This window comes from Cherax quadricarinatus, chromosome 10, assembly GCF_038502225.1.
Source record: "Cherax quadricarinatus isolate ZL_2023a chromosome 10, ASM3850222v1, whole genome shotgun sequence".
Taxonomy (NCBI): domain Eukaryota; kingdom Metazoa; phylum Arthropoda; class Malacostraca; order Decapoda; family Parastacidae; genus Cherax; species Cherax quadricarinatus.
In genome coordinates, this window is record NC_091301.1 from 2,294,883 (window position 1) to 2,310,362 (window position 15,480).

The window sequence follows — 15,480 nt, forward strand, 5'->3', positions numbered from 1 at the left end:
AAGGTTATAATGTGTAATTACATTTTTGGTTTGCTAAGTACAAAGATAAAGTCACTATCATGCCGGGGCATTTCGAGCAGACTAAAAAACTGCTTAAAACTAGACAATCTTAAGTTAATTTTCAGTTTGCTCGAAATGCTTTGCATATAAAAGCTGCATAGCCCTTGTGGCTTAGCGCTTCTTTTTTATTATAATAATAATTTGCATATAAAAGGGGCTTTTGGCATGTACACCAAATTATTACACTTGTTTGTACATGTATCATGTCAAAATAAATTTTATTATTATTATTATTATTATTATTATTATTATTATTATTATTATTATTATTAGTTATTATTATTATTAGTTATTATTATTATTAGTTATTATTATTATTATTATTATTATTATTATTATTATTATTATTATTATTATTATTATTCAAAGAAGCATATTGGTTATGCCCTCACTGATTAATAATGAGAAAAAAGAAGACATAATGACAGATAGATTATAAGAATATAAATGAATAGATAACAAATATTTCTAACAAAAGGTTATAATAATAATAATAATAATAATAATATGTAATCATATGTTTATTTATACAAGTATATGTACAAAGTATACAGGCCTAGCTGACATCAGCGACATACTACTTAATAGAAAGCCCTTTATTATGCGGAGCATTTCAGGCAAATTATGTCAATTTTTGTCCCCAGGTTGCAGCCCACGCCAGTCGACTAACACCCAGGTACCTATTTTACTGACAGGTGAACATGGACAATAGGTGTCTTAAGGAAACACGTCCTAATGTTTTCACCCATACCGGGGATCAAACCACAGACCTCAGTGTGTGAGCTGAGTGCGTTAGCAATCGAGCTATGGGACACCGAGGAAAGTTTATTTAAGTACAGTTATCATACATAGTGTAAATTAACTTAGGAAGACCCCTCAAAAAAGTCAGACAAGTGGGCAAATCTCCTCTCATATACCCCTGTTTACCTTGCCATAAATAATTACTGTACCAACATGTTAGCCAACCATTGTAGGTTGCAACTTGGAAATGGATACTAAAAAACTCCAGTAAAAATAAGCTACAGTGCTTGAATTTCTGGGATTATCCTAGGCTAATAGGCCTCTGAGGTTAATCCAGAATAATTCTTTTAATTATTGCACATTAATGAAAAATATATAATTGATTAATTAAATACCAAACATGGTGCCTTAAGCTAACATTATTGCCCAGATTCTAGAATGCTTTCCTTTTGTATTTCAGGACTGTAGGTGTTGAACAAGGATATCTATTGAAGAGGATGGAAAGGTGAGACAGTATGTGAGATTAACTCCGTTTACATTGTCGACCAAACAGTGAAAGGTTTATACTGTACTGTATCACAGTTCAACAGTGGTATGTTCAGCAGCAGGTTTACATCTAGTCATAGCTAGAGCTAGGTTCATATCTTTGGTTAAAAACAATTACGTAGTTAAATATTATGTACTGTGTGGCACACAGTCACTGGCATTTCATGCATTCTTGCATGAATATTTTGATTTACAACTTCTCAGTGGTTTTTTATCACCTGAACATGATTCTCAGATAAAATATTCACTCATTCACTGTGTAGGTGTCTCTCTCCAAAAAAGGCACAGACATTACTGAACAGACACCTCCCATTAATCTTAAAACTCATCTGATTGGCTAATTCCTAGAGTCTCTTCATAGATACAGTACTGTATTGATGTGCTTTCACTCAACAGTATTTTCTGTCTCATAGACTTGTCACGATAAGCTCTCTCTGCATCTCTTGAATGTCTGACCCTTTACCTGTCAATGCCTTGTTCACGCTCCATTTTCTTCTTAACTTTCCCTTTTTATAAAGGAAGCCACATGCTGACTTTAAACACATTAAAAGCTGTGATAATCATGTCTTCTGACCCCTGAACTGTAATACAATACAGGTGTCCCTTGTTTTACATTGTAGATGCATTCCAGGCCCATGACAAGTTTACTAGCTCATTTAGTCTGTAAACACTTTTGTCCCCATAATGGAAATCTCCAGTATACTTTCCAAACCATACAGACTGAATACAACAATATACAGTGCATCATGACTCAAGAAATCGTAATGACACGATTGCAAACAAGCCATACCCCCGGCCGGGATTGAACCCGCGGTCATAGAGTCTCAGAACTCCAGCCCGTCGCGTTAGCCACTAGACCAGCTAGCCACAATAAGATTCATCCAACTAGGTATATTTCTACACCATAGGAAGGTTAGCACAGGCACCTCTGTGACTACAAATGCAAGTTTTTACAGACGAATCTCCAGCTAGCGTGGCCGTGACGAACTCTAGCTCAAGTCCCTTCACTGCCGTCAACATGACTCAAGAAATCGTAATGACACGATTGCAAACAAACCATACGATTTCTTGAGTCATGTTGACGGCAGTGAAGGGACTTGAGCTAGAGTTCATCACGGCCGCGCTAGCTGGAGATTCTTTTGTAAAAACTTGCATTTGTGGTCACAGAGGTGCCTGTGCTAACCTTCCTATGGTGTAGAAATATACCTAGTTGGATGAATCTTATTGTGGCTAGCTGGTCTAGTGGCTAACGCGACAGGCTGGAGTTTTGAGACTCTATGACCGCGGGTTCAATCCCGGCCGGGGGTATGGTTTTCAGTGCATCACATACATGCAATTACTGATGAAAGTAAAGGCTACCTATTATATATATCTCTTTCAAATTAATATCCTCCATTGTCATTGACACCATAACTAGCCTCCCTACAAGATTTTCCAAAGCAATCGTTTCACTTTTTCTTTCAAAGATTCAAAAAATATGATTCTCATGGCTTAAACAATTCCTAAATAGTGTATTAACTTCCTATTATATATCTCCATCACTCTCACATGTACAGTACATAGATGCAGTACATAACAGCACAGTAATAACAATAACTCACATTGTGCATCATTGCCTTTTTTACGTACACAGTTCTCTTAATATCAGAACCTCTCTGCCTCCCATCTGAAAATAGTATGCCATGTCTTGGATGTTCATAAATACATACCATAAAATTAATGTGAATTACTCTACATTTTATGTAGACATTATACATCTACAGACTAACAGTTTACTAAACATGTATATGCATTTAATCATTTTCGATGTCTTGAGAGTTTAAATATACAGTGTGATGGTTTTGATCATCCAGATGTCTCTTTTCAGGGACCTTCTCTTTCAGGGTTATGAAGAAACTGTGCAGAGGCAAGCATCTCTCTTACAGAAACAGCAGGTGATTATTTTAAAATTTCTTTGAGAAAATGCATAGTATTCTCGGTTACTATATAAACCTTTTAGGTTCATATTTAATGCCAGTTAGAATCTTTAGCCTTTAACCTTACAGTAAGTAAATTTTATTATGAAGTTATTGTGAAAATGAGACCTCAGATCATAAGCATTCTTTCAAAAATATGCTGCTATCTACCAAGCATCATCACTTGCTCTGTACCACTACCTGTATTATAATATATCCTTACTTATTATTGTTCCCACGAAACAAGTGGTATTGATCAATAACAGCACTGCACTAGCCAAGGAGTCGAACCCATGCTGCTTTGGCCCGCCTCATGGTGAGCGAAAACTCATGACTCCTGTTGTATGTTGCATGGGGCCTACAACAGCAAATCACCTAAAACACATCATAACTTAACAAACAAAGCTCTGCTGTTAAAAGGATCACTTGGTCAGGTTCCAAACAATATATGCTCCCACTATTCAAAAGTTTAAATTTACCTTGCATTCAAAACATCAAAACCTTACCACTGTGTATACTATGTATACAGGACGCTTAACACAAATACAAAACCTGACTTGCAGCTCTTCTAATAGTAAGCTGCAACAGAATACATAGACACTGTTTGATATCCCTTGTGTTCAGCCTGAGTATAAACTCCATGCACATTACAAGCCCAAAAGTATGTAACAACTGCTTTAAAAATATTGTCAATAAAAACCTTCTGATCTTGATATAATTTATGGGGAATAAATATATACAGTGGTACCTCGGGATACAAACTTAATTCATTCCAGAAGGCTGTTTGAGTGCCGATACCGAACAAATTTGTTCCCATAAGGAATAATGTAAATTAGATTAATCCATTTCAGACCCCCAAAAATACACTTACATAATTGTTCGAATTTTGAGCTGTTCGTATCCTGAGGTACCACTGTACATGTATATGTATATATATGTAGAATGACTTGGAGAGCATATAATTCTATTGCGGAAGGAAGATGGGGTAGGGGTAGTTCCCGAAAAGGGTGGAGGGAGGGGATAAAGGAAGTTTTGTGGGCAAGGGGCTTAGACTTTAAGCAAGTGTGCGTGAGCGTGTTAGATAGGAGTGAATGGACACGAATGGTTTCTGGGACCTGACGAGCTGTTGGAGTGTGAGCAGGGTAATATTTTGTGAAGGGATTCAGGGAAACTGGTTAGCCAGACTTGAGTCCTGGAAATGGGAAGTACAATGCCTGCACTTTAAAGGAGGAGTTTAGAATATTGGCAGTTTGGAGGGACGTCTAAACTGTTGTATCTGAGCGCTAATGCAAAGACAGTGATTACGTATGTATAAGTGCTGGTGAAAGCGTTGAATGATTATGAAAATTTTTTCTTTCTTTTTGGGTCACCCTGCCTTGGTGGGAAATTGCCAACATGTTAAAAAAAAAATAGATGCAGAGGTTGGTTGATGAGTTTGGTAGGGTATGTTAAAGAAAGAAATTAAAAGTTAATATGGGAAAGAGTAAGGTGATGAGAATAACAAAAAAATGAGGTAATGGAAGATTGGATATCAGATTGTAGGGAGAGAGTATAGAGGAGGTGAATGTGTTCAGATATTTGAGAGTGGACGTGTCAGCAGATGGGTCTATGAAGGAAGAGGTGAATCATAGAATTGACGAGGGGAAAAAGGTGAGTGGTGCACTGAGGATTCTACCTCAGAGAAAGAACTTTATCCATGAAAGCACAGAGGGGAATGTATGAGAGTATGTATCAATGCTCTTGTATGGGTGTGGGGCATGGGTTGTGAATGTTGCAACAAGGAGAAGGCTGGAGGCAGTGGAGATGTCATATCTGAGGGCAATGTGTGGTGTGAATATTATGCTGAGAATTCATAGTTTGGAGATTAGGAGGAGGTGTGGGATTACCAAAACTATTATCCAGAGGGCTGAGGAGGGGTTATTGAGATGGTTTGGACATGTAGAGAGGATGGAACAAAATAGAATGACTTCGAGAGTGTATAAATCTGTAGTGGAAGGATGGCAGGGCAGGGGTCAGCCTAGGAAAGGTTGGAGGGAGGGGGTAAAGGAGGTTTTGTGTGAGAGGGGCTTGGACTTTCAGCAAGTGTGCGTGAGTGTTAGATAGGAGTGAATGGAGACAAATGGCTTTTAGGACTTGACATGCTGTTGGAGTGTAAGCAAGGTAACATTTATAGAGGGATTCAGCGATGATTCCTGGAGATGGGAAGTACAGTGCCGGCACTCTGAAGGAGGGGTGTTAATGTTGCATTTTTATAGCTGTAGTGTAAGCATGCCTCTGGCAAAACAGTGATGGAGTGAATGATGATGAAAGTTTTTCTTTTTTGGGCCACCCTGCCTTGGTGGGAAACAACTGATGTGTTAATAAAAAAAATATATATAAGCCAAATGTACCTAATGCAACATGCCTCTCCAGAATCCAATCAGCAGTCATATTCATGCACTTCTTGTTCCAAATGTGTCCTACCCACTGAAATGCTTAAAAAAAATATTAATTTAATTTTTAAAGAGGTGAACTGGTAAGCCGGCAGTGAGACATCATGTGACTAACACCTGCATCAGGACACAATTTTCCTGCTCCCTGATGAATCTAACCTAACCTAACCTAATCTTCCCCTCCTAAAAATTTTATTTCTAAAAAATTTTGTTGCTCAGGTTGTCAATATTGTTTTGTATTTATCTCCCTTCATATTAAAATTTTTATTCTAAATAAACAAAATTTTCTTACTGAGATTGGTATGCAGTTGTATTGATATAATCATATCCACAAACAAATTAATTAAGCTAATATTAACATTCACACGATGTACCTTGAGGTAATCAGTGTCGAGCAGTACTGTAATTTTTATTGTTCAGTTTTAATCTGCCAGAAATGTATTTGATTACTAGGGGTTTTCCACGTAAGTAATTACCGGTTTAAAACAATATCTATAAAACTGAGTATCTTCTTTGGAAAATAATGATATAATTTTATTTATTTTTTACTTCAGAAAATAATAGAAAATCTTAAGGAGGAGCTGTCATCTCAGCAGCAGACACTAGTCTCAGCTAGTAAACGTCATCAAGGCAAGATTGAGTCATTGCTTCAGCAGAGTCAGTCTGTAACCTTGCAGGAATTTTCTGAAGAAATTCAGTTACTGAAACAAGAGCTAGAAACTGCACTGAAGGTCTGACTCATGCCATCATTTATTTGAAATTTAAATGCAGTTTTTATTCTTAAAGTATTAAATACAGTACATACATACTATATTTCTGTCTTTTTTCATGTTTTTTCTTCTTGATATTTTTCTTCACAGATTTTTTTGCATCCTGAGGCTTGAAGAGGATATTTAGGAATAGTTTTTTAAATGCGTAAAACTTGTCTATAACCTAAAGTTTTTTTTTTTTTCACACAGATTAAATCAAACCAGAATCAAAATAAATGTTTTCAAACATGATGCACAAATATGTATAGCAGTCTGAAAATCATATACTATACACAGAATTTCTGCAACAGGAAAATTGGTTACACCCAGCTTTGGTAAAAAAAAAAAAAAAAATTTTTTTTGACACAGTTGAGAAATGCATTCTATTAGAAAATGCTCTAGTTTGTTGTATGTTTCATATTTATTTGCTACTGTCTCTCAGGAGAAGGAGTTGAGTCAAGCGGAAAGTAGAAGGCAGGCAGTAGAAGTTCAACGTCTGCGTCAAGAAGTGGTGATTTTACAGGCTGGTGCCAACACTGTTGATGGTTCACCGCTTGGGCAGGTTAATCTGGGGCAGTTTTTATTCCTTTATATTAGTTTTTGTATTTCTACACAATATAAGCTTCTATATTTCTGTTTATAGTACTGATCAGGTCTTGTACTGTACATCTGTATGCACATTTTATATTTCTGTATAAAAGTTCTCTTATTGTATTTTTATATGGTGTATAAGTTTTCATAAAATGTAAGTTTTTCATGGTTTCATAACAATTAATGTTTGTTGTCACCACTTGCTCGATATTGTCAAGTAGAATGTGTTGCAATAGTGACAGTTACCTCTGCAATGCTTTGCAAACTATAAAGTAGATTAATGCCACAAAAACCTCTTTACCCTTATCTAAATACTGTTCACCTATGAGTTTCACTGCAAACGCTTGGTCCACACACCCCCTACCTTTCCTAAAGCCTCCTTGTTCATCTGCTATCCTGCTCTCTGTCTTACTCATAATTCTATCAATGATAACTCTAACATACACTTTACCAGGTATACTCAACAGATTTATTCCCCTATAATTTTTACTCTCTCTTTTATCTCCTTTGCCTTCATGCAAAGGAACTATGCATGCTATCTGCCAGTCCCTATGTACCTTACCCTCTTCTATACATTTATTAAATAAAAAACGCTAACCACTCCAAAACTATATCCCCACTGGCTTTTAACATTTCTAATTTAATCCCATCAATCCCAGCTGCTTTACCCCCTTTCATTCTACTCACTGCCACACGCACTTCTGCCACACTCACAACTTGTTCTTCCTCACTCCTACAAGATGTTATTCCTCCTTGCCCTATACATGAAATCACAGCTTCCCTATCTTCATCAACATTTAACAGTTCCTCAAAATATTCCCTCCATCTTCCATGGATCGAAGTAGAATGACATGGAGAATGTATAAATCTGTAGGGGAAGGAAGGTGGGGTAGGGGTCGTCCTCGAAAAGGTTGGAGGGAGGGGGTAAAGGAGGTGTTGTGGGCTAGGGGCTTGGACTTCCAGCAAGCGTGCGTGAGTGTGTTAGATAGGAGTGAATGGAGACAAATGGTATTTGGGACCTGACGAGCTGTTGGAGTGTGAGCAGGGTAATATTTAGTGAAGGGATTCAGGGAAATATAGGTAGTAGGTTGGTAGACAGCAACCGCCCAGGGAGGTACTACCGTCCTGCCAAGTGAGTGTAAAACGAAAGCCTGTAATTGTTTTACATGATGGTAGGATTGCTGGTGTCCTTTTTTCTGTCTCATGAACATGCAAGATTTCAGGTACGTCTTGCTACTTCTACTTACACTTAGGTCACACTACACATACATGTACAAGCACATATATACACACCCCTCTGGGTTTTCTTCTATTTTCTTTCTAGTTCTTATTCTTGTTTATTTCCTCTTATCTCCATGGGGAAGTGGAACAGAATTCTTCCTCCGTAAGCCATGCGTGTTGTAAGAGGCGACTAAAATGCCGGGAGCAAGGGGCTAGTAACCTCTTCTCCTGTATATATTACTAAATGTAAAAGGAGAAACTTTCGTTTTTCCTTTTGGGCCACCCCGCCTCGGTGGGATACGGCCGGTGTGTTGAAAGAAAGAAAGAAAGATTCAGGGAAACCGGTTATTTTATATAACCGGACTTGAGTCCTGGAAATGAGAAGTACAATGCCTACACTTTAAAGGAGGGGTTCGGGATATTGGCAGTTTGGAGGGATATATTGTGCATTTTTATACGTATATACTTCTAAACTGTTGTATTCTGGGCACCTCTGCAAAAACAGAGATTATGTGTGAGTGAGGTGAAAGTGTTGGATGATGATGAAAGTATTTTCTTTTTGGGGATTTTCTTTCTTTTTGGGTCACCCTGCCTCGGTGGGAGACGGCCGACTTGTTGAAAAAAAACAAAATCCATTTGTTCCCTAGGCTTTCTCAGCTTATTAATCTCACTTCAGAACTTTTTCTTATTTTCAACAAAATTTGTTGATATCTTTTTATTCACATGAAACGCTAAACTTGTCGAGTCACAGCCAGGAGCTGTGACCTGACCCCTACAACCACAAATAGGTAAGTGCAAGGAATGTTTGAAGCTCAGTTCTTCATCTGCTAATTGAGAGACAGAAACTACTCTTGAAGCCAGGTAGACTAAAAGGAACAGAATGAAAGATTTAACAGAAATAAACCTAATGCTAAAGATTTATACTTGATGCTAACTGAAGCTTCTTGATCCAAGGAATCAGAACTCCCCTTCCCTTCCTCAGATCAAGCCTTTTTAAGTTCCATCTCAGGCACTATAGTGCTATCTGATTATGCAAATTATATTGGAATATATAATCTGTGGCTTACCCGATGAAGTATACTTGGAGGGTGTTCCAGGGGTCAATGCCCCCGTGGCCTGGTCCATGACTAGACCTTGCATGCTTCCACATTTTGCTCACATATTAACCCTTTCAGGGTCCCCAGACCCTCTCCCAGACTTGTTCTCAGGGTCGCCCAAATTTAAAAAAAAAAAAATTATTTTTTCTTATGAAAAGATAAAGAATCTTTTCCAGATCATAATGACACCAAAAGTATAAAATTTGATGGAAAACTTACGGAATTATGCTCTCGCGAAGTTAGCGGTCTCAACGATGTTTACACATCGGCGATTTTACCCACTTTGAGCCCCATTTTCAGCCACTTCCAGTGTACTAGGTGACAAAAATCATAACTATTTCGCTACAACTCCATTTTTTCTATCGAATGAGTACAAGAAACCACCCATTTATCAATTTCAACTATTCAATACAATGGTCAGAATTTAGCAATTTTGCCAATTTCACACAAATTTCAAAAGATGCCAATTTCTAAATAGGGTCCAGAATAAACAAGAAAGACATTCCTGGCACTAAAATAACATTTTTCCCTGTTCATTAGTCACGTCCCCATGCCCCTCTTACATTCTTTTGCTTTCCACTTTGAATTTTTATTCTCACAAAAAATAGAAGATTTACTGTTACGCAGACTACTACATTAGTGTAGAAATGGTATAAATAATATCAGCGCACTTGTGAAAGAATATTAGACTCACCAGTTGATGTGTATTGGACGCTTAGCATGATTTGTTTACTTTTGAACTTTGGTAAAAATCGAACATTTCTGCTATTTTGAGCTCAATTTCAAGGTACTTTTCATTGTAAAACCAGTCAAAATCATCTCAATTTCTGTAATATGTCTTCCATTCTATAAAATGAGACCAGGAAAACTAGAATACAACAATAAATACAATACGAAAATACAGTGCAAAGTCGCTGTTTTAATCCAAAAACACCATCAAAGTTTTTTTTTTTCTCATTACGCACTGTGTGCTACAGGATTTTTTTCATACTGCACACACTGACCACATAGACCCATTCTTTCATATGTAGGCCTACCAGCTTTTTCTCACTAGATTTGAGGGCGCTAGAATTTAGACGTACTAGTACGTCAAAAACCCTGGTGCGTAAGCCGTACTAGTATGTCCAAAACCCTGAAAGGGTTAAGATAAAATATTGTATTTGTATACAGTGTTTTTCTTTACCCAAGTACATGTAGTTGATTTGTAAATGTAGTTGTTATAAAATAAATTGTACTTGTTTAGAAAGTAGTATTGGTAAGTGTAACAAACACTTTGCTGTGGAATGGGGAAATCCTTACTTAGGCATGTAAATGAAACATAGGGGACTGTATATTTCAGCTTCTGCTGAGGACCTCAATTAGAGATCAGAATATGCAGCATCCCTTTTATTTCCTGTTTTTTTTATGTCTCCAAGTATGTTTCTTAATTTTATTTAGAATGATTCTGTTGTGTTATTAAAAATTATTAAATGAGTGTATGAAGTAACTTACACAAAAACACTTCTCATATGGGTATCTGTATATTCATTTTCTGTTCCCCACTATTTGCAGTCACAGGAGGAGTACTTAAGAGTTGTAAAAATATTAGAAGAGGAAACAGAGAGACTAAGAACTCATGTGGGAAGATTAGAGGATGAGAAGCTGCAGATACTGAAATCTAATATTGATTTAAAGAAAAAAGTAAGTCATATAAATTTTCTTAATTAAAATTATGATTGTTTTCTCTTATTCAGAAAATATGGAATTTATGAGATCATTCTAAAATTAAAAAAAAAATACTTTCAAAATTGAGAATTCTGAAAAAGGGAGGGAATGTGTCAGAATATATTGGTACCAACACTCTTGAGTGTGAGGCATAGACTAAGGTTTGATCCAAAGAAGAAACTGGAAGCAGTGGAGATATCATGTTTGAGAGCAATGTGTTTTTTTAATATTATGCAGGGAATTTAAAGCATAGAAATTAGAAAACAGTTTGAGGTCAGCAAACATATAATTGAAAGGGCTGAGCAGGAATGTACATCCTTATTTCAGGTATCTTCTCTTGATATTTTCCTTGACCAAGAAAAGCAGAGGAATATTGCTTATAGATCAGTAGTGGATGATAAGGAGGAAGCTTTACAGGAGATGAAGGAGTCTTTGACAGCGCTCAACTTAAGATTCACGGAGCAGAGTGAAGACCTCCAGACTATCCTGGCTCAAACTGAAGCCCTTCAGAAAAGCAAAGTAATATATTAAAAGTTTTTAATTGTTGAAGTAAAGAAGTGGTTTAAGTAAGTATCTAATAAAGAATAACAAGGCACAATATCATGACTGAAACAATACACTAATAACCCACATGTAAGAGAAAGAAACTTATGGTGTTTCTGTCTGACTTGGATCATTAATTAGTTAATGACTTCAGTCAGACTGAAACATCATAAGTTTCTTTCTCCTATATGTGGGTTATTTGTGTAAGTGTCTAACTTAGATAATGTGTCTTGTTGGATCAGAAATTCAGTGCATTTTTCACATAACTGGCAGGTATGGCTTATTTTTTTGTTTGCTTGGTAACATCTGTGACCAAACTTGTAAATATATGTCTTATTATATGTACTTCATTATGGTGAGACTTCTCTTTATGCTCATAGTATTAAAAAGTTCATAAATAATTTAAAGCTGTGAAGCTCAGCCTGGCAAAACAATCATTTCAGGATAATTTGGCAAAAATTCTTATAAATGTCAAGGACAAGCTAAAAGAAGCCCAGAAGCGAGTGGCTGAGAGTGTACGTATTGCCGAAGATGCTCTTGTGGAAAAAGATGCTGCTCTTCTACGAGAGAAGCACGTGATGAGTAAGTTAACAGTGACTGAGTGACATTGTTCCATGATGAAAAGAAAAATAAGATTTTAGACTCAAACACTATCATATCTATTCTCTACAAACTTTCTTCTTTCAACGTACCAGCCATATCCCATTGAGGTGGGGTGGCCCAAAAGGAAAAACGAAAGTTTCGCCTTTTAAATTTAGTAATATATACAGGAGAAGGGGTTACTAGCCCCTTGCTTTCTCTACAAACATCGATTTTTTTTTTTTTTTTTTTTTTTTTTTTTTTTTTTTTTTTTTTTTTTTTTTTTTTTTTTTTTTTTTACAGTGCCTATTTTCCACCATGGCTGAATGACCCAAAGTAGAAAGGACATTCACCATTACAAATTCACAAGCTGTCTTTCCAAAAGTGCATGACATAAGCCAGTGACCCACAGTACTACATTTTTTCCCAACTTTCAAAGTGCTGGCACCATTCTTCTCAGCTGTGAATCTTAGGTCTGGCAAACTGGTTTCCCTCAATCCCTTTGTAGAGCTTAATAATAATAATAATAATAATAATAATAATAATATCTTTATTTACTACGAGTACATGTACATGGTATACAGGCCTAGCTGACATCAGTGACATATTAATACAGTGGACCCCCGCATAGCGAACGCCTTGCATAGCGAACATTCCGCATAGCGAACGCTTTGATCGCTAAAATTTTGCCCCGCATAGTAGACAAAAACCCGCTCAGCGAACTTCGTCCGAGACGCGTCCAATGTGCGGCCTCAGCCAGCCTCACATGTGCCGCCTGTCCCATTGTTTACCAGCTAGCCTCCGCGGTAACATTCAAGCATACACTCGGAATATTTCGTATTATTACAGTGTTTTCGGTTCTGTTTGTTGAAAATAAGTGACCATGGGCCCCAAGAAAGCTTCTAGTGCCAACCCTGTGGTAAAAAGGGTGAGAATTAGTATGGAAATTAAGAAAGATTTTGAAGGGTTTGGGGCTAACCCTGAGAAGCCTATGCCAGTTGTGGAATCCATTGTGCCTACTTCAAAAATTAAGGAAATGTGTGCACAGTGGGTTGAACTGCAAACCTTTATGGATGAAAATCACCCTGACACAGCTGTTGCAAGGCGTGCTGGTGACTATTTCAATGACAATGTTATGGCCCATTTTAGACAAATCGTAAAGGAACGGGAGGTACAGAGCTCTATGGACAGAAAGAAGTCCAGTGACTCTGAAGCTGGTCCTAGTGGCATTAAAAGAAGAAGGGAAGTAACCCCGGAAAAGGACTTGCCTCCTCAAGTGTTAATGGAAGGGGATTCCCCTTCTAAACACTAACACTCTCTCTCCCCTCCTCCCATCCCATCAATCATCACCAGATCTTCAATAAAAGTAAGTGTCATGTAATTGTGCATGCCTTTTTCAGTTTGTGTGTACTAAAATTAACATTTTTTTGTGGTAAAAAAATTTTTTTTTCATACTTTTGGGTGTCTTGCACGGATTAATTTTATTTCCATTATTTCTTATGGGGAAAATTAATTCGCATAGCGAACATTTCGCATAACGACCAGCCCTCTTGCACGGATTAAGTTCGCTATGCGGGGGTCCACTGTATATAGAAAGCCCCTTGTTATGCAGAGTATTTTGGGCAAATTAGGTCAGTTTTATCCCAAGATGCGACCCACACCAATTGACTAACACCCAAGTACCCATTTTACTGATGGGTGAACATAGACAACTGGTGTAAGGAAACATGTCTAATGTTTCCACCCCTTCACTGGGAATCGAACCCAGACACTCACTGTGTGAAGCGAGAGCTTTTGCCGTGTTTATACTCCATTGCATGTTAAATCACAAAAAAATTACTGCTACTCACTGATTTAACACATGTGCTTGCTATATATATAGCAAGCACATGTATTAAATGCTATAGCTATACATGTATATATATACAGTGGACCCCCGCATAACGATGGCATCACATAGCGATTTTTCCGCATACCGATTACTTTTATCGCAAAATTTTTGCCGCGCATACCGATTAAAAACCCGCTTACCGATTTTCGTCCGAGACGCGTCCAATGTGCCCTCAGCCAGCCTCACATGTGCCGGCCGTCCCATTGTTTACCAGCCAGCCTCCGCGGTAACATCCAAGCATACACTCGGAATATTTCGTATTATTACAGTGTTTTCGGTGCTGTTTCTGGAAAATAAGTGACCATGGGCCCCAAGAAAGCTTCTAGTGCCAACCCTGTGGTAAAAAGGGTGAGAATTAGTATGGAAATTAAGAAAGATTTTGAAGGGTTTGGGGCTAACCCTGAGAAGCCTATGCCAGTTGTGGAATCCATTGTGCCTACTTCAAAGATTAAGGAAATGTGTGCACAGTGGGTTGAACTGCAAACCTTTATAGATGAAAATCACCCTGACACAGCTGTTGCAAGCCGTGCTGGTGACTATTTCAATGACAATGTTGTGGCCCATTTTAGACAAATCGTAAAGGAACGGGAGGTACAGAGCTCTATGGACAGATTTGTTGTGCGACAGAGGTCCAGTGACTCTCAAGCTGGTCCTAGTGGCATTAAAAGAAGAAGGGAAGTAACCCCGGAAAAGGACTTGCTACCTCAAGTCGTAATGGAAGGGGATTCCCCTTCTAAACAGTAAGAAGATAATGCTCTCCCCTCCTCCCATCCCATCAATCATCACCAGATCTTCAATAAAAGTAAGTGTCATGTAATTGTGCATGCCTTTTTCAGTTTGTGTGTATTAAAATTAACATTTCATGTGGTAAAAAAAAATTTTTTTCATACTTTTGGGCGTCTTGCACGGATTAATTTTATTTCCATTATTTCTTATGGGGAAAATTCATTCGCATAACGATTATTTCGCATAACGATGAGCCCTCTTGCACGGATTAAAATCGTTAACCGGGGGTTAACGATATATATTATATATATACTATATATATTATATACTATATAATATATATATATATATATATATATATATATATATATATATATATATATATTATATATAAAGTGGGAAGTCTGAATGTGCGTGGATGTTGTGCAGATGATAAGAAAGAGATGATTGTGGATGTTATGAATGAGAAGAAGCTGGATGTCCTGGCTTTAAGTGAAACAAAGCTGAAGGGGGTGGGAGAGTTTCAGTGGAGAGGAATAAATGGGATTAGGTCAGGGGTTTCAAATAGAGTTAGAGCTAAAGAAGGAGTAGCAATAATGTTGAAGGATAAGCTATGGCAGGAAAAGAGGGACTATAAATGTATTA

The 15,480-nt window shown here is 37.3% G+C and overlaps 1 protein-coding gene across 6 annotated transcripts in view; it reads left to right on the top strand.

Annotated features, from left to right (window-relative positions):
* LOC128687880 (sodium channel and clathrin linker 1) overlaps window positions 1–15,480 on the top strand; it is a 52,160-nt gene that overhangs the window by 624 nt on the left and 36,056 nt on the right. For 4 of the 6 annotated variants that reach the window (XM_070083487.1, XM_070083489.1, XM_070083488.1 and 1 more), the window contains exons 2-8: window positions 1,262–1,306; window positions 3,215–3,281; window positions 6,289–6,465; window positions 6,926–7,045; window positions 10,944–11,072; window positions 11,424–11,615; window positions 12,083–12,221. In XM_070083487.1, the coding sequence (XP_069939588.1) occupies window positions 1,299–1,306; window positions 3,215–3,281; window positions 6,289–6,465; window positions 6,926–7,045; window positions 10,944–11,072; window positions 11,424–11,615; window positions 12,083–12,221 (832 nt within the window). In that variant the 5' untranslated portion in view covers window positions 1,262–1,298. The remainder of the gene's footprint in view (window positions 1–1,261; window positions 1,307–3,214; window positions 3,282–6,288; window positions 6,466–6,925; window positions 7,046–10,943; window positions 11,073–11,423; window positions 11,616–12,082; window positions 12,222–15,480) is intronic. The other 2 variants (XM_070083491.1, XM_070083492.1) reach the window with 1 other exon arrangement.